Source organism: Schistocerca americana, chromosome 6 (assembly GCF_021461395.2).
Source record: "Schistocerca americana isolate TAMUIC-IGC-003095 chromosome 6, iqSchAmer2.1, whole genome shotgun sequence".
Classification (NCBI taxonomy): Eukaryota; Metazoa; Arthropoda; class Insecta; order Orthoptera; family Acrididae; genus Schistocerca; species Schistocerca americana.
In genome coordinates this window covers 81,321,375-81,348,625 of record NC_060124.1, presented here as the reverse complement: position 1 = coordinate 81,348,625, position 27,251 = coordinate 81,321,375, and the positions used below count along the sequence as shown (strand labels likewise).

General features: G+C 43.4%; 2 protein-coding genes across 3 annotated transcripts in view; one reads left to right on the top strand and one right to left on the bottom strand.

The window, feature by feature from the left end:
• The window catches only part of LOC124619972 (lysosomal-trafficking regulator), a 594,456-nt gene extending 582,352 nt beyond the window's left edge, over positions 1-12,104 (bottom strand). Inside the window, exons 1-2 of the mRNA XM_047146635.1 lie at positions 11,699-12,104; positions 11,434-11,519 (exon numbers count right to left, since the gene is read on the bottom strand). Coding sequence (XP_047002591.1) covers positions 11,434-11,519; positions 11,699-11,764 — 152 coding nt within the window. The 5' untranslated portion in view covers positions 11,765-12,104. The remainder of the gene's footprint in view (positions 1-11,433; positions 11,520-11,698) is intronic.
• Positions 12,105-12,257: 153 nt separating this feature from the next.
• LOC124619516 (SUMO-activating enzyme subunit 1) overlaps positions 12,258-27,251 on the top strand; it is a 57,664-nt gene continuing 42,670 nt past the window's right edge. Inside the window, exon 1 of one of the 2 annotated variants that reach the window (XM_047145962.1) lies at positions 12,258-12,489. In XM_047145962.1, the coding sequence (XP_047001918.1) occupies positions 12,398-12,489 (92 nt within the window). In that variant the 5' untranslated portion in view covers positions 12,258-12,397. The remainder of the gene's footprint in view (positions 12,490-27,251) is intronic. The other variant, XM_047145961.1, reaches the window with a different exon arrangement.

Genomic DNA, 27,251 nt, shown 5'->3' with positions numbered 1-27,251 from the left:
ATTATCGGGTTCTGTGGGACTGTCCAAGCCAAAGACACTCAGTTGTGGAACAAGACACTATGTATTTTACAGATTGTCGATTAAAAAATTTATAAACGGAAGACCTAAAGAATGAATAAAACACACAAAATAACTGAAGAACAATATGCACAAATAACACACTACAGAGAGAAATTTTCCGCTATTGCGTGGAACTCATGTACAGAGCACAAAGAGTGTGCCACAAGGAAACCTTTCAACTTGTAGCTGAATACTTGGGGTTTAACTTTTTTTTTCCCAGCTCAGCTGGAAGCCTAATGACGATTAAACCTGATGGATACTGGACACCTCTCTGTACAATGTTTATGAACATGTTATCCAAGTAAGTGCATAACATTTTACATTAACTGTCTACTGCATGAATGTCGCCGTTTATTGTGAATGAGTCATCATGCGAGCTCCATGGTATACAATCACTACAGAGAAACATCTATAGAAACGATACTACTGCATCATAGGCAAAAAACAAAGCATAGAGCTATAGATAAAGAGATGCTCAATGAAATGTGTTTGACTGTCAAGAGAGCAATGCATGAAGCGTTCAGTGACTACTGCAACAGAATAATGTCAAAATAAGATTTACAAAAACGAAATTAATTCTGGTTGAATGTAAAGGCTCATAGCAACACCAAATTAGTATCCAGTCACTCCCAGAAGATAATGAAGATGCTGGTGATGAGAAATGATGGTGTAGGCACACAATGGTGAGGTCTTTAGTGTCTGTATGAAAATGTTACATCCACTCTGCAACACAATAAAATCTCTAGGCTAAAGGCTTATCTTGGAGTCCAGACACTATACAAAACTTTGAAATCTTCACCACACTCGCCTAATCATCAAAAATAGAGGGTAGATCCCCACCTGAATCTGCTTCTGCCCATTTATCACACTATAAAACATACACTGTTTAAATGTGGTGTACAATGATTTGAATGCCACAGGCATCACAGACAGGAAGTCTTCTCATCGGAGTAGGAAACTACATGTGAGGGGACAGTAGCCAATTCAGAGGCGGGTCAGGGACACTTCACCCCACCTAAGTGACCAACAGGAGAAATGCCACAGTTGGCTTCTCAAAAAGCAGCTTACTGTCTGTCACTGCCAGTCACTCCTCCTCCCATAACTGTATGGATCTCTGACTCACCAGTGAGATGACAGCCTGCAGGGGAACAGCACAACATGTCATACCCCTGCATGCCTTGTTGGTTCCCTCGGTCTGACTGTTCATTTCCTTGAATTTCTACTTGCCCCAATGCCCAATAGAATGACACCTGCTTCGCCCACTGTTGATGGAAGTAAGTATGGTTGGTCATGTATGAGTTATACCATTTTCTCTCCTGAGTACATGTAGAATGATTGTAGGGCAGTAAGGGAATCGGAGCAGATGAATACTGTTTGCTCTGAAGACACCTCATTTGCTCCAGTGAGATATCATATGGATCTCTGCATTAAATACAGGATATTCACAGTGAAGGCGGCTCCAGAAGACACAGTTGGGGAACACTACTGAATGGAAAAGGAGCCTCCTTTTTTTTAACCCACCAGTGTATGCAACTTTAAAACTGTGATGCCAGCTAAAACTTTAAAAAACAGAGAGTAAAATGTAAAACATAGAGTTAAATCTTTCTTATAATGCATCAAGTCTAAAACAATTCTGGTCCTTTGTAGAAGCCAAGGTGGAGATCTGCTCCAACCTTAGCATAAAACTTTAAAACCAACCACACTCATCTCTAAAAGGCAATCTTTCATGCAAGTCCCACAGGGTCTCATCGACCATTGTTGATTATGAAACAGCCTTCAAATTGTAGGCTGACCAATGGCATAGTATGCAGATATGTATATTATGAACAGTATTTTATAGGCCTGTCGCAACATGAGTAGTCATTGCCTGATGTAAAGTGGCAGCTCATCAGCCTCAGTGGAAAGGCTCAGTATAAGGTTGATTCTAAAGCTCCTAGTGGGCAGCCAAATTTCTTTATGGTACACCATGTGCAAGGTTTTTAAATAAGAGGTCGTCCAGACCCATATGCCGTGCATACACAATCAAGCCGAGATCACACAAGGGCTCTGTAAAACTGAAGAACACAAGTTTGTTCTATTCCCCACGAATTGTGGCGAAGACATTTTAAACTACTGAGTGCTTCGAGTACCCGTATTTTCAGGTCACAAGTTTAGAATCAAATGTAAGGCCCAGAAATCTCATTATGTATTCAAAATTAAGAGCAATGTCCCTCCTCCTCAACTCAGGAAAGTTTAGAACATGATGTGAACCGTTAAATAGAAAGCACACGGACTTCTTAGTCGAGAATTTAAAACCCCGTCTCCTCTGCCCATTCATCCAACTGTTGAAGAGTCAGCTGCAGCTCACGAGTTGCTGTTGCTGGGCTCCAGGTGGAACAAAATACAGGGAAGTTGTCAACAAACAAAAGAACAATGGACCAGAATTTAACTACAGAAGTGATATTATTAATAGCTATGACAAAAACAGTCACGCTTAACACACTACCTTCAGTAACACCATACTCCTGCCCCAAGTGATCAGAGAGATGTCACCGACTCTGTATTTAAAATAGTAGCATAGATATTGATGCCAAAAAAATATACCTAGGAGGTGATGCTGGTGCAGGAAAGCATGTATTAATAGCCACTTCCAGAACGGCCAGGTTATCAAAAGTGGAGTGATAAGTCCTGAACCCACACTGATAATGACTAAGGAGCTGCATGGATTCTAAGCTCCAGGCAAGGTAGCCATTGACCATCTGCTCCAAGGTCTTTCCCCACACACCTACAGTGCAATCCAGGAACAATGGCAGTTGGCACATGTCAAGACACGGACAAGGATTGCATTGTTGACAGTTCCAAGTGACAGTTGTGGTACACGCGTGTGAATGCCCTTCCCCAGCCCCCACCCCTTTTTTGTTATGGTTTTAGGGAAAAAACTGCTATGGTCATTAGCGGCCATTCTGTGGCTTAGGGAAGGGTTACAAAAAAAAATAATAATAATAATTGGAAATCAGCAGCAATGGGAGTGAAACTCAAAAAGTAGGGAAACTAAAAAACAGAAGGAAAGCTTAGAAAACCACTATTGAAGGGGGGGTTGTTTTCGCCAAAGAGCTTCAAATGACCGACTTCATCTCACTGACATTGATAAACTCGAGGACGCGAATGGCTGAGCGCGTGTTATCTGCTAAAATGGAAGATATATCAGGCGACAGCTGTAAACGGGTGCGTAGCGGAGTAAAACTGGCACTGAAGTAACAGGTGTCTCACCATCCACAGTTGAGAGCAGTGGGGACAAAGCGGGGGATGATTGCCACTTAAAAGATGTCGATGGCTAAAAAGACTGTGCCCTATCCAGAGTCTAGTTAAAATTACCTCCTCCCGACGACGAGTTCGGGAGGAAGAGGTCCAAGCACAGGGAAGAGCTTTCACGTCCCGCAGTTTATTATTGGGGAGTATAGACCAATGTGCATGCCATAAAAGAGCAACACAACGACATAAAACACTCTGTAGATCAGCAAAGGGAACCATGCAAACAGCAGGCTGAGGAAGAGAGACTGCAGCCTTAGCCACTATATTGGCTGCCTCGTTTCCATGGATACCAACATGTCCTGGGATCCAGAGGAATGCCACAGAGACGCCCCCCAAGTGGAGCATGTGGAGGCAGTCCTGAATCCGGTGGACCAGAGGGTGGACATTGTAAAGAGCTTGGAAACTGAGGAGGGAGATGAGCGAATCTGAGCATATAATATACTGTATCCACTGATGGCAACGGATGTATTGGACAGCCTGGAGAACAGCGTACAGCTCTGCAATAAAAAACTGAACACTGGTCGGGAGGCCAAAATCTATTAGGGGTGTCGTCAACAATATAGGCGCTCCCAACATCAAATGATGTTTCTGAGCCGTCAGTGTAAATAAATGTGGCATCCTTCATTTGTGCGCATAGAGCAGCAAATGCCAGACGATAAACGAGAGAAGGGGTACCATCCTAGGGAAGTTGACAAAGGTCACGGTGCAGGCACATCCAGGGGTGGAGCCAAGGCGGTGCTGTACCCGCAGTTGTCAAGAAAGTTTCAGGAAAGTGGAAGGAAAGAGAATATAGCAGTTGACGGAAGCGGACTCCCGGTGGTAGTAGAGAGGAAGGGTGGCCTGCATACCCTAAATCCAAGGAGGCATCGAAAAAAAAGGTCATGAGCCGGATTAGCAGGCATGGAAGACAGATGGCTAGCATAACGACTCAGAAGGACAGCTTGCCGATTGGATAGTGGAGGTTCAGCAGTCTCAGCATAAAGTCTTTCCACAGGGCTGGTGTAAAAAGCTCCAGACGCTAAATGCAATACACGGTGGTGGACAGAGTCGAGATGCTGAAGAATACAGCCCAGCAGAAGAGTAAACTATGCTTCCATAGTCCAATTTCAAGTGTACTAAGGTGTGATATAGGCGGAGAAGGACCACTTGGTCTGCTCCCCAGGAGGTACCATTCAGAACAAGGAGGGTGTTGACGGATCACAGACAGCAAGCCGAAAGATAAGAAATGTGGGAGGACCAGCACTGTTTTCTGTCAAACATAAGTCCCAACAATTTAGCGACATCTGCGAACGGGAGGTCGACAGGGCCGAGATGTAGGGAAGGAGGAAGAAACTCCGTACGACACCAAAAATAGACATAAAAGGTCTTACTGGGAGAAAAGCGAAAGCCGGTTTCGATGCTCCAAGAGTGGAGGCGATCGAGACATCCTTGACGATGACGTTCACGAAGGCTGGTCCATTGAGAGCTGTAGTAGATCGCAAAATCGTCCACAAAGAGGGAGCCCGAGACATCGGGAAGGAGACAAACCATAAATGGATTAATGGTGATGGCAAACAGTACAACACTTAGCACAGAGCCCTGGGGCACCCCGTTTTCTTGGGAGAAAGTATGGGAGAGAGTAGTGTTCACCCGCACTTTAAATGTGCACTCTCTCATAAATTCACGAATAAAAAGGGGTAGCCGACCTCGAAAGCCCCAAGAGAACAGTGTGCAGAGGATGCCCGTCCTACAACAGGCATTGTATGCTCTCTCCAGATCAAAAAACATTGCTACCGCTTGGAGTTTCCCGAGAAAATTGTTCATCATATAAGTGGAGAGAGCAACAAGATGGTCAACTGCAGAATGATGCTTTCAGAAACCGCATTGGGCAGGTGTTAAAAGGTTTCGGGACTCCAGCCACCAGGCTAAATGGCAATTCACCATACGCTCCAAAACCTTACATACACTACTCATGAGAGAAATGGGGCGATAGCTAGAGGAGAGATGTTTGTCTTTTCCAGGTTTCGGAACAGGAACGATGATAACTTCCCGCCATCTTCTGGGAAAAGTACTGTTGGTCCAAATTTGATTATAAAGGCGAAAGAAGTAACACAGACTATGGTATGATAAATGCAGCAAGATTTGGACGTGGACACCACCCAGTCATGGGGAGGAACAGCGAGAAGAAGAGAGTGCGTGTTTGAGTTCCTGCACGGAGAAAACAGTATTATAGGTTTTGCTATTTTGAGAGGAGAAAGCAAGAGGTCGCACTTCCGCTGCACATTTCTTCGGGAGAAAGGCTGGCAGGTAATTTGAAGAGCTCAAAATCTCAGTAAAGTGTTGACCCAATGAGTTAGAAATTGTGACTGGATCCACTAAGGTATCATGCGCGACAGTTAGCCCAGAGATCCAGGAGAAGCTAGGTGCGCCAGATAACCGTCGACTTCGACTCCAAACATCTGAGCAGGGAGTGAAGATGTTAAAAGTGCTAGTAAAGAAGTTCCAGTTTGCCTTCTTGGTATCGCGGATGACACGGCGGCATCGTGCATGTAACTGCTTATAGAGGATACAGCTGGCCAAAGTAGGACGGTGACGTAAAATGCGAAGCGCACGTCTCCACTCATGTATTGCGTCATGACACGCCTTGTTCCACCAAGGAACTGGGGGGCACCGGGGCAAATCAGAGGTGCGAGATATAGAATGTTCCATGGCTGTAAGAACAACTTCTGTAACATGAGTGACCTGATCATCGATGCTAGGAAAGTGATAAGTCATTGAATGTCGCTACAGACGAAATAAGTGTTCAATCAGCTTGGGCAAACTTGCAGCATCTCGGGCGCATAGATGGCAGTTGTGGCTGCAATCGAAGGACACAAGGAAAATGGTCACTCAAATGTGTATCAGCAAGAGCGAACCATTCAAAGTGCCAAGCTAGCTGAACATTACTGACTGAAAGGGCCAAATGAGAGAAATTTCTCGTGGAAGCAGACAAAAATGTAGGTTCCCCAGTGTTGAGGCAAACAAGATCCGCTTGGTGGAAGAGGTAATTCAATAGAGAGCCTCACGGACAAGGACGCAGAGGTCCCCAAAGCAGGTGGTGGGCATTGAAGTCCCCAACCAGCAAATAGGAGGGCGGGAGCTGACCAAGGAGATGAAGGAGATCAACTCTTGCCATCGGTGTGGACAATGGAATGTATATGGTACAAAGACAGAAGGTGTATCCAGAAAGGGAAAGATAGACAGCAACAGCTTGGAAGGAACTGTTTACGGGAATTGGGTGATAATGGAAAGTATCATGGAGAAGAATCAAAAGTCCCCCATGTGCTGGAGTGCCATCAACAGAGGGGAAATCAAACCCGACTGACTGGAAATGAGGGAAAACAAAGCGATCATGAGGATGCAGCTTTGTTTCCTGAAGACAGAAGATGACCAGCGAGTAGGATCTTAAGAGGATCGACAATTCATCCCGATTGGCTCTAATGCTGCGGATATTCCAATGGATAGGGTGGACAGAGAAGGGAAAAATCTTACCACGGTTGCTTTCACTTCAACAACTGCTGAGAGCCGGCGGCCGACAATGTGGAACGGCATTCAGCCAAAGGCAGAAGATCCTGATCTGTTCAAGGGCAGCTCCTGCCACCAGCAATCGGCCGCCAGCAGTGCGCCTTGGCCACATGGAAGACGGCCAAGGGCAGTTACCGCCAGGTGGCGCTGTAGATGAGACTTGCCGTGGTGGAGGAGGAGAGAAACTTGGTTTCTTATAAGCCTTCTTGGAAACAGGACATTGAGATGAGGGAGGAATTAACGGTTGTAAAGTCGGGGTACGTAAAAAATCTTCACGAGCAGGCTCTTTTTTGGAAGTCCAGGTGTCTGATTTTTGGGCTTGTGATTTAGCAGGAGCCAATGAAGGGTGAGCCATAGAGTGAGCAGGTGATAGTGGGGAGGTTGAATGGGCGATCTTAGTAGGCCGAGGAGATGCAAGGACAGTGCTATATTTACCTTCTGGAGGCACAGTGGGCTTTTGACTGGCAAATAACTTACGAGCAGCAAATATAGACTCCTTTTCCTTCACTCTGATTTCCTGAATAAGCCGTTCATCTTTGAAAATGGGGCAATCACTAGAGGAAGCAGTGTGGTCGCCCATACTGTTGATGCAACGAGGGGCATCCTTGCCACACGTAATGCATTTTGCCAGATTGGAACACGACTGGCTGGTATGATTAAACCACTGACATCGATAGTATCGATAGAGTTGGGGATGTAAGGGTGGACTGAAATTATCTCATATCCCACTTTAATGCTAATGAACTCTGTCAAATGTCAAGAAGATAGTACGGGTTGGTACCAAGTCCTTGTTAACCCTTTTCATAAGTCGACGTACAGCCGTTACGCCCTGGTCAGACAGGTAGTTTTGAATTTCCTTGTTGGACAATACGTCGAGTGAGTGTGTATAAACCACCCCGTGTTATGAATTTAAAGTGCGGTGCGCTTCCTCCCGGACAGGGAAGGTGTATAGCAGTGGAGTTCGTAGCAATTTTTGTGCCTGGAGGGCACTGACTGTTTCTAACAACAAAGTGCCATTTAGTAATTGGGAACAAGACTTTACAGGACCTGCAATTGTGTCAACACCTTTGTGACTAATGAAAGGGTCGACTGTGAAGTCTTGACCTTCATCTGACCTAAAAACAACAAGGAACTGTGGCACTGATGGAAGAATTGTCTGTGGCTCAGACTCATCTAACTTTCGCTTGTGAGCAGAAATTTTAGACATAGAGGAAACCATTGCGGAAGCATTCACCATGATTACTGGTGTCTCCAATGGCGTGCCCCTTCCTTGTGGGGGCCCTCTGAGGGCACTCCCGCCTTAGGTGATTGTTCACACCTCAGGTCACACCTCCCGAGAAACGGACGGAGGGACCAATTGGCACGTCTAGAAGGTACCAGCTCGGGCAATCACCCCTTCCTGGGCCTCGCTATTACCAGAGGGCACGTACGTGTCCTACCTGTCTTCCCGGGGCTGGGAATTACACGTTACCCCGTCACCGGCTATGCATGTGTCTGCCTTCAGACACGAACAGGGAAGAAAGAAAGAGAAAGGGAGGAACAAAGAAAAGGAAAGAAGAGAGGTCTCAAAATGCCGCAGCGGAGAAGAGGGTAAAGAGAAGAGGCAAGGAAAAGAGAAGCCGGGCGTAGACATGAAACATAATCCTATTGGGGGAGAAGGGGAAGGGAAGAGGCGGAGGCGGAGGCGGGGGGGGGGGGGGGGGGGGCGTTATGGGAGATGGGGAAGGATGTGGAAAAGGAAGGTATGCAGCCCAGAAAGGAAAGAGAGCCGCACTAGCTCGGAGTCTCATGCTCACCACGCACGTATCCACAAGAGTTGTGGACCCACTGAGGGGGCCTTCCCCTTGAAGAAAGCCTATATCCTGCAAGTTAGGTCTCTCACTTCCTTATGCATACTGTATCACTTACTACCAACATAAACAATGACAGCTCACAACATATGGGGAAAAAAAATTCACTAAACAACTTGCTATGATTATGTTTAATGCTCGCATTAGATTTGGCATTCACAGCAGAGCACTCAGAACACTACTGAACGCTCATTGGCTGTCGGACAATGTGTGACATAGGTGCACAGAACAAGCCTAAACACGACCGCCGGTGTTCGTGACTCCAACTATAATGATGGCAACACTATGATAAATATTCAGTTATATCCAGTCATTTCCATGTTTTAAAAGTGAACTTAAAATTGCTTCTCACTATGAGTCGAAAAAGTGACCTGACACCTAATTGAGATTAAAAAAGTGTGTGTGTGTGTGGGGGGGGGGGGGGGGGGATTCCTCTGAGTACCCCCGTGAATTGCCATAAAGTGCTATAACTGACACTATCATGACCAGGTGATGTGTTATGAACTGGAGGTAACACAGAATCCAGCTCTCGCATGGAGAATGGGCAGCTGTATTTTTCATCAGCGGTGGAAATGAAGTCTCGTCTGCCATCTGCCCCTTTCAGCTGTCTCCCTGTGGCACTGGAAAGCTCAATCCTGGTTGGCAGTGGCAGTAACTGTGGCAAAATAGGCTGCCACAGTCTGGGCAATGTTTCGCAGGTTGGTCTGGAGACCTTCATTTCCAATTATGGTATCCATGGGGCACCTCTCCCTTTCCTGGAAACCCTACTGATGGTCTCCAACATGACTGTACCCCTAACTGAACAATTTAAACTTTTGTCATGATCTCTTCTTGCTCTCCCTAATAATTCAGCAACATGGTCTCACTAACCACCTGATCCTGATGGCAGAGCAGCATTCATCGCTCCACCATAGTGTAGGCTGCATTTTCAGCTGGCTTAAAGACTGCAGAATGGATGCTTGAGCAGTGCAGTGGATCTTTTGAGTAATATGATTCACCCACTCCTGGACAGTTGGAATCCATCCTTGATAAGTCCAAAATCTTTTGGTATGACTTGATACTTTCTTCACTCTTTAACGAAGTGTTCAGTATTAAGCCTGGATTTCAGACTGTTAATACCAACTAGCAAAAATTCAAGTATTCCTAAGGCAGCACTCATGAACTACATCTTCTATCAAGAAATCAAAAGCACTGTCTTTAATGATTTTACAAATGTGCCGTAGCATATATCTCACACATGGATAAAACTTGTACTCAAATTGAGGCTAGTGGGGGGGGGGGGGGGGGAATATTGCATAGCTCAATTTTTCAAATTTTCCTTTACAAAGGAAAGCAAAGGAGTATTGCCCCAAATTCATTCTTATACCACTGAAAGATGAGTGAAATAAGTATTAGGGTCAGTGGTGTTGACAAACAACTGAAATAGTTAAAACTGAACAAAACTCCAGGGTCTGATGGAATCCCTAACAGATTCTTTACTGAATTTGCAACTGAGTTATCCCCTCTTCTAACTATAATCTATGATAGATCCCTTGAATGAAAATCCATGCCTAGTAGTTGGAAGAAAGTACAGGTCACGCCCATCTATTCATGATCTAGGGAACAAGTACTAATCTACTCTAATCTAATCTAATGCGTGGTCAACTACTCTTTTAAACTTAGGCCATAGGTGTTCAACAGGTTCCGTCCTGTGCTGAGAGTTTCAATTCTTCACCAAAATGTGACACTACTGCTTTTTTATTTAGTTCATTGAACATATATATCTCTCTAATACTTTTAAATGCCCTTTGTACTATGGTAATCATTGCTGCCACAACCACATCATGGTCACCGATACCAGTTTCAAGGCCGACATCCTCCAAGTGGTCAGGTCTATTTGTTACCATTAGGTGTAATTTACTTCCATCACGAGTGGGGTTCAAAATTATACATTCTTGTAGTTTTCAGAAAGGTAATTAGTAGGCTTAATGTTTTGCAGGATGTCTTGCCATGCCCCCATTAACAAAACCTTAATTTTCCCAACTGACTGTTGAATGATTACGAGTATTATGGTATGACTGAAGAACTTAATACAATCTTATTGAAATCTGACAATATCTGTGCAGCTGTTACAAAGAGTAGACCTACTAAGCTATGGATGACTTTAGCATTTATAAGAAGTCTGAGGTTACTATCATTATTGTCTGGCTGGTCAATACTATACAACATGAACAAAAAGGTTCCGAAAAATGTGTGTCTGGTACACACAGATAGTCACAAGAGAATGGTTAGCAACAGTAGGGAGACAATGCACAGAGGAGAGAAAAAGTGAATGAAAATTCGGTGTGACAATCACGTGTGTTTAGAACTGAATGGATAAAAATCTGTCTGAAGTTTCCCTTGGGTATACTGGACAAACTTCAAGGCCAGTTTTAATGGTGACTGCTTAACAGAAGTTTGCACAAAACAGGGCAGTGTATATAAGTCATTCTGTAATAATGAAACTTCTGAAAGCATACGCCGTAGCTTCAGCTGAGCGTAACAAGCGGTTTCTCCATTACTGGAATCTGAGATGTTATGTAACAAGCATTTGAGTAAGAATATACACCTTTTAAAGTGTTCACCATAATCCAATTGTTTTGCTATATCTGTGAAACTATTATTAGATACTGTGCTGAGGCCATAATTATTATTTATCAGACTGACTTACCAACATGAGATTATTTCATTTGCATCTTTTCCTTCTTTCACCTGCACTAAAAATTCGGACAGGAAGACATCCAACCATGCCGACTTCTGTCAACACACAAAAGACATGCATTGTTGCTTAAAAATCACTGCTGTATATATCGAAATTAACTCTTTTATCATCTGCTGCCAAAATTACTTGACAAGTAGATTTATGACGTAAGGGGGAAATTGATCTACGCGAAAGCATTTTTTATAAATGACGAAAATATTGAACGATCATTTACCTCGTAAGAGCGATGTTCTGCTTGGATAAAATATTCCCACAACTGTTGGAGCTTTGGAACTGTCATGTTGTGCTTCACTTTAAACGTCACAAGAGATGCTTATTTTGTGTACACATAGCCGATTTAGTAACTCCACAAAAACCGGTCATAAACGTCAGCTTGCGATTGATAACGTTGTTGGCATCATAAAAACATGTATCGTCCTTACAGTTTACAATCCAGCGTGCATTTTCTGTTATGTAACTTTCACTTTTTGCCGCACCTGCCACTTTGAAGGCTGAAATGTCACGCCGTATGAATTAATATAGAATACTAAATTTGTAATTACACCTCGTGGCATAAAACTACACTTGAATTGGAATTATAAAATTCTCGCTCACTGGGTGATAAATCAACGCATGTAATACACTACGAACGTAAACTATGCTGAGAATGTATAACATCAAAAATCAAGCAGCCGCTTCTGCACTGGGTCACAGTGCTTTTAATCCATTGCCCTCTGGTGATTGCGTCCGAAACTAGCAGTCACACTACTAGCCGTAGCAGTATCTTTGAGTACAACGAAAAGTCGACAGACGACAACGTTGATTTGTAGCGGTAGCGGGAAAAAAAGCGAGTTGTGCTGAAAGTGATTTGTGGTGTTAAGTGAGGGCACTTGTGTCTGATTACTTTGTATTGTTTTATACATAAAGTGTAGAGATGGTCCATACAGCTCATCCCGAACTGACAGAAGATGAAGTGGAATTATACGATAGACAAATTCGTCTTTGGGGCCTGGAATCACAAAAGCGGTACATCGCCACTTCCTTGTTCAGTTTGATATTTATTTATTTTTTTCTAGATTTTAATCTCTTATCTTAGTAATTACTTGTAATTTTTGTGCAAATTGCTGTGTACGTCTGTTCTACGATTTGATTGTTTTGCTACTGACTATTGTTTAAGTTCGCGTTAAGCGACAGGAAGTCAATTCTAATGAGTGGCAAAACGATGTTCCTTTTTGGAAAAATCTAGATTCCTGTTCTAAGAAGACGAAAGTATATGCATCATTCAGCGAAAAGCATACCAGTGTTTTGCATTCGAACGTGCCTAATCCGAAAGAAAGTTTTCTTAATACATAAAAATTGGGCTGTGCAAAATTTAAGCCCAATATACAACAATGTCGAATGGTATTATGAGGATTTCAGTAGTGGGCTGCAAAGTCGTTTTAACACTACAACAGTGTTGTCGAAATCTGAGGCTTTTCCTATTGAAACTAGTTGCAATCCAAAGGAGATATTTGGATCAGATGGAAAACTTTTTGTACCCAAGACATTGAATGTCGAGGCGGTGCCATTCTCTATTTCTGTCCAGCTTGAAGTAAAGGTTGAAGCAAAATCAAACGTGATAAACTTTCAATCAATTTTGCGACTAATAATGTTTGTACGAATACAGTATGTTGAGTGCCCATTAGTAATCCCGTAAAGAATGTATTTGCTACGAGTTCTGAATAAGGTATTTGGGACTATTCTGTAAATGGGTTACTTCATTGTCATGGGTGTTACATCCACAAAGATGAAAACTGAAAACTTTCCATGCAGCCCCAACAGAATCCAAATTTAGGAAGCGAAAGTATTTCCTCCCAAGTTTCTGATCCTTTTGATATATTGTAATCTGAAGTTTATTTTAACAAAATTGAGTAGCCTAACAAATGAAAAACAGGGTGTAATGGGTTACACAATTCGAACATGAACCTTTGTATGGAAGTTGTAAAAGCTTGATTTTAATGTACAGAAATTGACAAGCTTTTGTATAAATCAAATATGTTCTCAAAGGCGTACTGTGGCAGGTGTTACATGAACTGTAACACATGCTACATTATGCTAATATTTCTGTTTTACTCAAATTGTTAGTGACGCTCTTTCTGTTTTCAATAACACAAGCCCATTAAAATTTAATGTAACCAAATTTCCGTGTAATGGCAATACATTTGATCTAAATAATCGAATTATCATTTTTTAATTACCAGAGAATACACTTCTGCCAGCACAACATATTTACTATATAGTCTATAACATAATAGATGTAGGATGTAGAGGCCTATCTCACTAGGGGTAAGATAGATACCGCCTACAGGAAAATTAAAGAGACCTTTGGAGATAAGAGAACGACTTGTATGAATATCAAGAGCTCAGATGGAAACCCAGTTCTAAGCAAAGAAGGGAAAGCAGAAAGGTGGAAGGAGTATGTAGAGGGTATATACAAGGACGATGTACTTGAGGACAATATTATGGAAATGGAAGAGGATGTAGATGAAGATGAAATGGGAGATACGATACTGCGTGAAGAGTTTGACAGAGCACTGAAAGACCTGAGTCGAAACAAGGCCCCCGGAGTAGACAATATTCCATTGGAACTACTGACGGCCGTGGGAGAGCCAGTCCTGACAAAACTCTACCATCTGGTGAGCAAGATGTATGAAACAGGCGAAATACCCTCAGACTTCAAGAAGAATATAATAATTCCAATCCCAAAGAAAGCAGGTGTTGACAGATGTGAAAATTACCGAACAATCAGTTTAATAAGCCACAGCTGCAAAATACTAACACGAATTCTTTACAGACGAATGGAAAAACTAGTAGAAGCCAACCTCGGGGAAGATCAGTTTGGATTCCGTAGAAACACTGGAACACGTGAGGCAATACTGACCTTACGACTTATCTTAGAAGAAAGATTAAGGAAAGGCAAACCTACGTTTCTAGCATTTGTAGACTTAGAGAAAGCTTTTGACAATGTTGACTGGAATACTCTCTTTCAAATTCTGAAGGTGGCAGGGGTAAAATACAGGGAGCGAAAGGCTATTTACAATTTGTACAGAAACCAGATGGCAGTTATAAGAGTCGAGGGACATGAAAGGGAAGCAGTGGTTGGGAAGGGAGTAAGACAGGGTTGTAGCCTCTCCCCGATGTTGTTCAATCTGTATATTGAGCAAGCAGTAAAGGAAACAAAAGAAAAATTCGGGGTAGGTATTAAAATTCATGGAGAAGAAATAAAAACTTTGAGGTTCGCCGATGACATTGTAATTCTGTCAGAGACAGCAAAGGACTTGGAAGAGCAGTTGAATGGAATGGACAGTGTCTTGAAAGGAGGATATAAGATGAACATCAACAAAAGCAAAACAAGGATAATGGAATGTAGTCTAATTAAGTCGGGTGATGCTGAGGGAATTAGATTAGGAAATGAGGCACTTAAAGTAGTAAAGGAGTTTTGCTATTTGGGGAGCAAAATAACTGATGATGGTCGAAGTAGAGAGGATATAAAATGTAGGCTGGCAATGGCAAGGAAAGCGTTTCTGAAGAAGAGAAATTTGTTAACATCCAGTATTGATTTAAGTGTCAGGAAGTCATTTATGAAAGTATTTGTATGGAGTGTAGCCATGTATGGAAGTGAAACATGGACGATAAATAGTTTGGACAAGAAGAGAATAGAAGCTTTCGAAATGTGGTGCTACAGAAGAATGCTGAAGATTAGATGGGTAGATCACATAACTAATGAGGAAGTATTGAATAGGATTGGGGAGAAGAGAAGTTTGTGGCACAACTTGACCAGAAGAAGGGATCGGTTGGTAGGACATGTTCTGAGGCATCAAGGGATCACCAATTTAGTATTGGAGGGCAGCGTGGAGGGTAAAAATCGTAGAGGGAGACCAAGAGATGAATACACTAAGCAGATTCAGAAGGATGTAGGTTGCAATAGGTACTGGGAGATGAAAAAGCTTGCACAGGATAGAGTAGCATGGAGAGCTGCATCAAACCAGTCTCAGGACTGAAGACCACAACAACAACAACATAATAGAACAAATAGATTAAATTAGGAACATTTCAGTTAATATTGTTATACAGATATTTTAGTATGCAGTAGGTGTAATTAGCTTTAAACACCTTTTTCAAACACATCTACACTTACACTGAATTCATAATACAGGATGTTTTCTTGTTACTTGACATCAGGTGTTGGTGACTTGGGGACCAGCTGTCTAAATTTTTCAAAACAAATGTCATTTTACCAGCTTTCAAGATTTTGTTACTGTGGCCAGAATCTTTCAGGGACATAATTTTAATGCCGTCTTCATCATCAGTTTGGATCTGGAATGTGCTAATGTATCGGAACTTTTTTTCTGGTGACAGAGGCCTTTACTAAAACAGACAGACCAGACTTAACTTCGGATATACCAGTGCTGTAAATTGACTTGGGAGTCACTTGTTTCACTTGTCATCAACCCATGTTCAGAATTCCTAGAATCTGTGGAATCAAAACTTCTTCATAGGTTAATAGTTGTACTATATGGTTACTCGTGATCATATTGGATTACAGAAGCATCCAATTCTTCGACCCATGACGTCATGAATATGGTAAAAATGACCATTCTTAGCATCTCCATTATGGCTCCAATGACGTCACTACATAAACATGACAACAAACACGAAAATACGTATAAAAACAAAAAAAAAACATCTCCCTCCAAAAATATAATCAAACTAATGGGACATGTGCAGGAAATAGAGGGTTTTAGGGTGGGGACAAGCTAAATATAAAAATATAAAAAATAAAAACGCACACCACGATCCCAAATCGCACAAAAGACAAAAAACAACACAAAATTCCCACTTCTGCTACACTCACAAAATCCAGATGAATCGGTCACTTCCCTTCACCTACATATCAGCACCTCAGTAGTCATTAGATATCATGAGAGAGCAGAATGGGGCACTCTGCGGAACTCAACGGACTTCGAACGTGGTCAGGTGATTGGGTGTCATTTGTGTCATATGTCTGTACGCAATATTTCCACACTCCTAAACATCGTAGATCCACTGTTTCCGATGTGACAGTTAAGTGGAAACATGAAGGGACACATACAGTACAAAAGTGTGCAGGCCGACTTCATCTGTTCGCTGACAAAACCACCGACTGTGGTAGAGAGCCCTAATGTGTAACAGGCAGACATCTATTCAGACCATCACATGGGAATTCCAACTACATCAGGATCCACTGCAAGTACTATGACAGTTAGGCGGGAGGTGAGAAAACTTGGATTTCATGGTCAAGCGGCTGCTCATAAGCCACATATCGCACCAGTAAATGCCAAACAACGCCTCACTTGGTGTAAGGAGCCTAAGCATTGGGTGATTGAACAATGGAAAAACGTTGTGCGGAGTGACGAATCACGGTACACAATATGCCGATCCGATGGCATGATGTGGGTATGGCGAATGCCTGCTGAATGTCATCTGCCAGCATCTGTAGTGCCAACAGTAAAATTCGGAGGCTGTGGTGTTATGGTGTGTTCGTGTTTTTCATGGAGGGGGCTTGCACCCCTTGTTTTGTGCGGCACTGTCGCAGCACAGGCCTACATTTATGTTTGAAGCACCTTCTTGCTTTCCACTGTTGAAGAGTAACTTGGGGATGGTGATTGCATCTTTCAACAAGATCGAGCACCTGTTCATACTACACGGACTGTGACAAAGTGGTTGGACAATAACATCTGTGTAATGGACTGGCCTGCACAGAGTCCTGACCTGAATTCTGTAGAGCACCTTTGAGATGTTTTGCAATGCCGACTTTGTGCCAGGCCTCACCGACTGACATCGATACCTCCCCTCAGTGCAGCACTCCGTGAAGAATGGGCTGGCATTCCCCAAGAAACCTTCCAGCACCTGATTGAATGTATGCCTGCGAGAGTGGAAACTGTCATCAAGGCCAACACCATATTGAATTCCAGCATTACCGATGGAGGCCACCACGAACTTCTTAGTCATTTTCAGCCAGGTGTCCGGATGCTTTCGATCACATAGTGTAGCTCAACCGTAAGCGTCGATACCAAAAAAAAAAACCTGCAACTACAAAAATTGGAATCAGACCGCAACTATCGATACCACAAAACCAACACCTAAAACAAAATAAATTGGAATTGGACACTCCCTTAACCTATGTAGGTCAACCACAGTTGACGATACCAAAAAACAAACACCTACCACTGCAATAAATAAAACCAAACCCACAACAAATCAAAACCCCCACAAAACATCACAACTCGTGAATAAAAGAGCCAAAAAATGACTACTTACCACCAACAAATTCGGGCGCTACACACTAGGTTAGCCACCCCAATCACACACACACAGACACACACACACACACACACAAATAAAAATAACTCCCAAACCACCCACAACCCCCCCCCCCCCCCCCCCCAAACTTCGCCCCCCACCCCAACCAACAATAATTTGCCAACAGATAAAAACCACAATCACACATTACAACTCAAAAACCTCTCCTCCCTATGACTGATGTAACACCAACACCAACACCCCTCCCCCACACCCCTCAAAAAAAAAAAACACCTCGACTATTGAATTGGTACATGCTCCAGTTTTGTAATTTTTGAACTCTAAACTGTGGTTTTCAACTAAATGATCATAATCCCTCTTCCCCAACTCTCTATATGACAAAAAAGCATCTGACACTGCTGTACTCCCCTCCTCTATACAGGGTGTTACAAAAAGGTATGGCCAAACTTTCAGGAAACATTCCTCACACACAAATAAAGAAAAGATGTTATGTGGACATGTGTCCGGAAACGCTTAATTTCCATGTTAGAGCTCATTTTAGTTTCGTCAGTATGTACTGTACTTCCTCGATTCACCGCCAGTTGGCCCAATTGAAGGAAGGTAATGTTGACTTCGGTGCTTGTGTTGACATTGCTCTACAGTACTAACATCAAGCACATCAGTATGTAGCATCAACAGGTTAGTGTTCATCACGAATGTGGTTTTGCAGTCAGTGCAATGTTTACAAATGCGGAGTTGGCAGATACCCATTTGATGTATGGATTAGCACGGGGCAATAGCCATGGCGCGGTACGTTTGTATTGAGACAGATTTCCAGAACAAAGGTGTTCCGACAGGAAGAAGTTCGAAGCAATTGATCGGCGTCTTAGGGAGCATGGAACATTCCGGCCTATGACTTGCGACTGGGAAAGACCTAGAATGACGAGGGCACCTGCAATGGACGAGGTAATTCTTCGTGCAGTGGACGATAACCCTAATGTCAGCGTCAGAGAACTTGCTGCTGTACAAGGTAACGTTGACCACGTCACTGTATGGAGAGTGCTACGGGAGAACCAGTTGTTTCCGTACCATGTACAGCGTGTTCAGGCACTATCAGCAGCTGATTGGCCTCCACTGGTACACTTCTGCGAATGGTTCATCCAACAATGTGTCAATCCTCATTTCAGTGCAAATGTTCTCTTTATGGATGAGGCTTCATTCCAACATGATCAAATTGTAAATTTTCACAATCAACATGTGTGGGCTGACGAGAATCCACACGCAAGTGTGCAATCACATCATCAACACAGATTTTCTGTGAACATTTGGGCAGGCATTGTTGGTGATTGTTCCATAAAAACACGGGAGAACTGCCGGATATCAGTAACTTCCTGCCACGATATTTCGGCGCAGAGTCTTCTGGCCATCTTCAGGTGAATGCCACTCTAGTAGCACTGCCGAGTATGCGCTGAGCTCCGCTATTTAAAGCCTTCTGAGGTGACATTGCGCATGCACTGCTCAGCGTGCGCGTTCGTAACGGCTCTGTGCGCTGCGCCTCGCGCCCTCCACTGTGAAAGCCTGGCGTATCGGTGTCAGGTCGATTTCCATCTTTATGCAGATAACTACGAAGTTTCTCTATAACAGGATTCCAAGCAGAGTTCAGCTGATAACCGCTATCTCGATTGATGAGAGTCTCGTTGTCAGACAATGTTATTTCCACAGATTCATTGATAATCGAGCTCCAAAAGTTTGATGTATGGGCCAAAATTTTTGTGTCGTTGTAATTCATGGAATGGTCTGTGGAAATACAATGTTCGGCGATTGCGGACTCGGTGGGTTGGAGAAGGCGAGTATGCCGTTGATGTTCCACAATGTGTTCCTGCACAGTTCGTGTTGTTTGCCCTATATATGATTTGCCGCATTCACACGGAATTTTATAAACACCTGGTTTACGCAGGGCCAGGTCGTCTTTAACGGATCCCACCAGTGATGAAATTTTGGAAGTAGGGCGAAAGATGACTCTCACTTGGTACTTTCTCAATATTCTGCATATCTGTGAAGAAATATTCCCAATAAATGGTAGATAAACAGTCGACCTGAAGGCCTCTTCCTCTTCCTTGTTCCGTCGTTTGTAAGTCTTCATCACTCTGTTCACTTGCCTAGGCGAAAAGCCATTCTTCAAAAATACTTTTTGCAGGTGTTCCAGTTCCGCTTGAAGACTGTCGGCGTCAGAGATAGTATGGGCACGGTGGACCAAGGTTTTGAGAACGCCTATTGTTTTCACTTGAACGATATAGCTAAAACGAAATCCACAATACCAAAAACCAAAACCACACACAATTCAACAAATTAGTATCTTTCATTTCACTTCACCTATATAGCCCAGCCAAAACAAGTTCACTGCACCATAAAATGAAAATCCACCCATGTAACTAATATCGAAAACCTAACCTCACCATGTAGGTAAAACAAACTACACAATACCTACAAATCACAATCCAACATAACTATTAACAACACAACACAGAAATTTTTAAAAAAGTGCACTAACACTAATTTTGATATACAAGAAATGCACCGTTATACACATGAACACCCATAACTCTCAACCAAAGTCATTTAACACACAAATCTAGCAGTCTAGCGAAAGTAAAAATAATATTTCGTAAAGCCACTGTCTCAAATAGCCAGTCAAGACTTCTCAAACAAAAAACCCAAATGAATAGAATTTCATTTGTTTTCTCATTGACAATGCCACGTGTTCTGAGATGCAGGAGCTTCAGTCAGTCTCATACTGTCTCCACAAATGTAACACTTCACATATCCTTTCAAAATGATAGAGAGCAGCAATCAGTTGTCATTTCGTTTGTAGCTTTATTAAAGCAGACCCTGATTTCGACTAGTGACTAGCCATTATCAATGTAGTATTTGAGAGTTTTTATATGCTCGGCTCCCGTTACAGTTCATTCAAGATGGCTAGTACGTGACATCAGGGTCTCATTTAATACAGCTAGAAAGGAAACATTGACTGATCGCTGCTCTCTATCATTTTGAAAGTCACATCACAGTTGCTGAACACCTTAACTTTCCTAACGGAAAGTAATTTGATGACACTTCACATACTCTAGGTAAACTGAATAACCATAGGAATTTGTGATCTACATATCATCCCCAATTGTGGCAAGCAAAAATCTAGTCATGAACTTTATTGTCAAATCCATAACTAGCTCAAAACAAAACTTAAAATTAAATCTCCAACCATAAACATCACATGTCACTAATAATTCCATACCTGAAAATGACGCTATTGCCAAAAACTGGCAACATCAAAATAACCCATTAACAGACCACCACGAAATCTTCCAGTAGTGTTCTCAAAACAGCAATCAAGAAGTCCATTGAATCACTAACAGCATTCACAAACAACTTTGAAACAACCTGCCTCCACTAAATCGCATCACAAAATACTCCAACATGCCCTCTGCAGAGACAATCTATTTCAAGTAAGCCATATCACAATGACATGACACAACACATTTATCTCACTGGTCAAAGCAGATGTGTGGTAACACAAACTTCAGTTGAGCCAGCACTGCTAGCAAACATTTGCACATATCATTATTTTCAAAAGTGTATTTTGTGTGAGATACTTACACATATTTGTATAGTCCTTATATTCTGTAAATAGATCTCTATATATACTTAGTTTATAAAAGGTTTCCATTGTTTTGATGTATAGAGCACGTGGGGTGTCTTCTTACCCAACTACCTTTTGAATGCATACAATACAAGTTGAAGACATATCCCTATACTTTACTCCCCATATCCCTGATTAATGTTATGAACTGACTGAGAACTACTTCAGGCTCTCAACTTGGCTCATGATGTGGCCACAGGCTCTGATTTGAATCATATTCAAATGATCCAACATCTGAATGTGATTCACAGACTCCATCTACTCGGGGTCTTCCACTGTATTTGGCTAGAAGGTGTTTTCCCTTAGCAGTAGAGGAATAATGTCATAATCCCAATCCCAAGGTCCATTGACAGCTACCAACCAATTAGTCTCATCAGTGTGCTTTGAAAACTGTTCAGTAGGATGGTAGGTAAACGATTATGCTGATTTCTCAAGTTATTGGCTGGGAGGGGGCGGGGGTCAGCACATAAGGCATACTACACTACATGACAGCATCGTATTTTATGTTCCCTCCGTGACTGGAGATTTTGAAGTTCCCTACGGGTTTTTGCTGATTTTGGTTTGTCAGTTTTTATCCATCGGGTTGTTTTGCGTTAGAGTTGGTGCATCATTCAGTTCCACATGGAAACAAGTGCAGCGTTCTTAGGGCTCCATGCTAAGTATTACACTTTTCTTTATTGGGGGTAGGCTAGTGATCTCTGTAGCATCAGTGATCACTCCAGAGCTGTATGACTGTGACTTCCGCTTTTGGTACAGCCGTCAATCTCTAGCCTCAGCTGAACACCAGCTCCAAGGAACCATCAGAAAGATCTCTGTGTGCATACTATCCCATGGCTTCCAATTTTCTGCCTTGAAGACAATAGGGGTCTTGCATTCCTCTCATTTTACCACAGTTTGTCCCAACTCAGAACTCTAATCACATACCCAGCTCTTGGACCTTGTTGTGCGGTTGTGATTTTTGGGACTTGTCTTTGATAAAAAGTTGAGACGGCTGCCCATATTTGCCATTCTAAAACTAGTTGTATATGGAAACTTAACCCGCTTTGCTTCCTTGTCCATACCTCTGGGGCATGGGTGATGCTGCTCTAATCCGTATTTACCAGGTCTTGGTGCCATCTCGACAAGACTACAGTTGCCAGGTTTATGGCACAGTAGCACCGTGGACTTTGAAATTATTGAACCCAATACATCACTGTGTAGTAAGACTGACCATTGGCATCTTCTGAACTAGTCCCATAGACAGTCTCATTGTCAAAGCAGGGACTTTATCTCTTCAGTTCTGATGGTACCAACAGTTGTTCAGTTACACAATCACTATACAACGAGCATCACACTTATCAACACAAATGTTGTATCAGAGGAAAGGCACAATCATGTGTTGCCCATTGCACCATAAACAAGTTTTTCACATTACATGGTGTAAAAGCATCCGAAATTATGAAAATACTTGTGGCACAGTTCGGAGACGACATCCTGAGAAAGACTCACAAGTTTGTGCTTGGTAAAAGTAGTTTTTACGAGGACGAGAAACAATTGATAATGCAGCTCACTGACGTCACCTGAAGACTAGCGTGACAGGAGCATTGTTAGACAGCTTATCGGAGACAATTTGTGAACAGCAGTTGCTGAGATTGCTGCAGAGGTAGTGCTCAGATGATCATTACTGAGAACCTCAGATGTTGGATAGTGTCCCCAAGGTGGCTGCCTTGTCTTCTCACTACAGAGCAAAAATTTTATTGTCTAGAGGTGTGCAAATGGCTACTGACATGCTACCAAACTGAAGGGGAAAATTTTTTTCACCAAATTGTGACTTACAGTGAAACATGGGTGCACCATTACACCCTAGAATTGAAAAAAAGCAGAAAAAAATGGCACTCTCAAAGTGTTTGTGTGCAACAGGCTGCTGTCACAGTTACATTCACTTTGCGAAAATGAGATCAAGAAACTGCCTATGTGCCAGGAACAATGTTTTTCCTGTTCAGTGTGTGTGTGTGTGTGTGTGTGTGTGTGTGTGTGTGTGTGTGTCTATATATATACCTTCGGAAGGTGTACACGATCAAAGGCAGAGCCACGTGTGAAAGCACCCACGTGATTTACCAACTGACCTGCCTACACTGTGAAGCTTTCTATGTGGGAATGACCAGCAACAAACAGTCCATTCGCATGAATGGACACAGGCAGACAGTGTTTGTTGGTAATGAGGATCACCCTGTGGCTAAACATGCCTTGGTGCACGGCCAGCACATCTTGGCACAGTGTTACACCGTCCGGGTTATCTGGATACTTCCCACTAACACCAACCTGTCAGAACTGCGGAGATGGGAACTTGCCCTTCAGTATATCCTCTCTTCTCGTTATCCACCAGGCCTCAACTTCCGCTAATTTCAAGTTGCCGCCGCTCATACCTCATCTGTCTTTCAACATCATCTTTGCCTCTGTACTTCCGCCTCGACTGATATCTCTGCCCAAACTCTTTGCCTTTACAAGTGTCTGCTTGTGTCTGTGTATGTGCGGATGGATATATGTGTGTGTGTGTGTGCGCGCACGCGCGCGCGCGAGTGTATACCTGTCCTTTTTTTCCCCCTAAGGTAAGTCTTTCCGCTCCCGGGATTGGAATGACTCCTTACCCTCTCCCTTAAAACCCACATCCTTTCGTCTTTCCCTCTCCTTCCCTCTCCTGCCGAAGCAACCGTTGGTTGCGAAAGCTTGCATTTTGTGTGTTTGTTTGTGTGTCTGTCGACCTGCCAGCGCTTTCGTATGGTAAGTCACATCATCTTTGTTTTTAGATATATTTTTGTTTATATTTGATTCACCCTCGTACTTCCGGGCTGGTTTGGATTGAAGTGCCTCCCATCTACAGTTCCCAGGGGCTGTCAAACCTACCTCCTCTGCTGGCTACTCTGTTTATCTCTTTTTATTCAGTTTTCTGTTACTTTGAGGTGTGGTTAGCCATTTTTGTGCCGCATGCTATTTTACTTTTTTAGGAGAACCCTTTTTTGCACCACTCTGCTGAAGGCAGGACGTTACGAACCAATTACCTTCAATACTAGTTGATACCGAAAGAACAGTTGAACAGGTTTTTATTCTTCCTTTGAGAGAATGGGTTCTATTCACATATCTAACACTATGACTCTATCAGATTGGGGGCAGGACAGCTGTGGAGGGACATCTCCCATCGCATGGTGAAGCCTGGGAGAGTCCTGACGAGACCCACCCACTTCCCAGCCTGATCATTTTTTACTGTCTGTCCTACTGGTGTTCATTACACTTTAAGCCATTTCACTTTTACTGTGATTTTGTATATCTCTTCTCCACGCAGCAACAAGAAATTGTGTATCCCGTTATTGTCCCCCCTTCCACCTCTGCACCAAGTACCAGAAGAGAGGTTGGGTGATGAGGCCACAGTAAGCACCTTGACATCTGGAATCTCGAGTTGCAGAACTATGCTGGAGGCAAAGGTGCCGGCTGCTTGGGTGGGAGAACCAGGGATGCCAGTGCTGAGGGACACAAAGGCACTGGCCCAGCAGCTGTGGAAGCGCAGACAACAGCCTCACAGGAATAGCCAGTAGCAGGCTTCAGAGAACTGGACCTCAGAGGAGCGGCAGGAGGCAGCGACATCCACAAGGCAGCTGGGTCCACCCCTGCAGCGGGGATGCCCTAGTAGGCTTCGACAGACCTTGATGGAGAAGGCAGCTGCAGCAGACCTACAGCTCTCATTGTAGCACAAAGACAGAACTGATCATGATGACATGCCACCTGCTTGTCAGTGGTGCTAATCGCACAGTGGCGGTTGCTGTGGCAGCTATGGACTATGGCCGGAACCCATTTCAGTTGGTGGCCAAACCACCACACCCAGACTGCAGAGCCAGGACTGAACTGTGATGAGGGCCTCATCGTCAGATGTTGGTTAGATGGCATGAGCAGGTGGAAGAAGGTGCGGGGTTGGCAATGGTGGAGCATCTCAGCTGCACTTGAAGCCCCACAGACGTAAATTTGTAGAAACTCTAGAAGCACATGAAGGCGTCTTCTGTAGAAGAGTCCACGACGTATTTCTTCATTTGAACCTCAAATGTGGGGATGAGATGTTCTGCCTCAGATTGGGAATGGAAAGGAGGAGCACTTACATGTTGAATGCTGTACTGGGCACAGAATTCGTGGAAGGTCTGAGAAACAAACTGCAAGCAGTTAGACATAAAGTGCAAACAGTTATCTGTCACAAGTGTATATGTCAATCCTTCAGTAGAAAAGATCTTGGAAAGCACCCGAAACTTAACTGTAGCTGAAACTGAAGGACACTGGACAGTGTATGGAATTTTAGAGAAGGCATTGACAACTAGCAACCAATTAGAGTTTAGAAGAGGTCCCACAAAATCAAGTTCGATTCCCGGCGGGGTCAGCGATTTTCTCTGCCTCGTGATGGCTGGGTGTTGTGTGCTGTCCTTAGGTTAGTTAGGTTTAAGTAGTTCTAAGTTCTAGGGGACTGATGACCATAGATGTTAAGTCCCATAGTGCTCAGAGCCACAAAATCAACACTGATGTGTCCCCACGGATGTTGCGGTGCAGGCCACAGAGAGAGTGCCGCTCACGGCGCCACATGTTGTGTAACACACTGAGAGCAAGGCGCATAATGTCACCGTCAGTGCAGGCCAAAACACGTGGTGATGGGCCACGGACTTGGTACATGAGACCCTCCGATATCCATGCTATAGGAGCTGAAACACATCTTGCCATAGGGCAGCTGATGTCACATCCATGGGTGACGGCCTGTCCGTAGCTAAGAGAACACCACCCTCAAACACAGAGGCGGTGATGGAAGACGAAATAGTTCCATAAAGAATCAGAAGCCTTGCCCAGAGCCCTGTCCGCTGAACAATTTTAACAACCTGGTGCAAAACCAGATTGGCAGCAATGGCTGATGCAATCCAGGAGCATGTAATAGGAAACTTTTCCACTATGCATTGCACCTCAACTTCTAAGTGATGACAAAGGTTTTCATTCTGATCAGAAATACGATGTGACCCTGTTGGAATGCAGGATAGCACATCAACATTGGCTTGCTGCATGTCAGACCAAAAATCTACTTCATAGTTGTAGCAAGACAGAAACAAGACCCAACACTGGAGCCGATGTGCTGCTTTGTCTTTCAATGAAGCAGAAGGATTAAACAGCGAAACTAGGTGCTTGGGGTCAGTAATGAGGAGGAACGTAGACCCCTACAAGAAAATGAGAAACTTTTGAGAGCGTAGACGATAACAGGAGAGTCCTCTTCAGTTTTGAAGTTGAGTGTAAAAGCATTTTTGACATGTAAGCTATCGGACGTTGGGAACCATCCTCATGTTGAAGTGTGAGAATGGCTCCAGCTCCATGCTGAGAGACGTCTGTAATCAAAACCAGGTGGTGGCCAGGATGAAAAGTGGCTAAACAAGGAGCAGAATGTAATCTAGATTTCAAAAGGGTGGACGTGCACTTACAGGCCGGCGTCCACTGAAAAGGAACATTCTTGTGGAGCAACTCGTGGAGGGGATGGGCCAATGCTGCTGCACCTGGTATAAACTTGTGATAGTGAGCAATTTTGTACTGGTACTGTCTAAGCTCTTTGACAGTTGTAAGGTGTGGCAGAGCTATGACCGCAGCTACATGATGGGGTAAAGGCTTAACATCATCCCGAGTGACTTTGCTAAGTTGTGTTTCAACCCTGCTGTCTTTCAGCTATCAGCAACAAGGTGCAGCAGTTACATAAATGCTCTTCTGTGGATGTACCCATCACGAC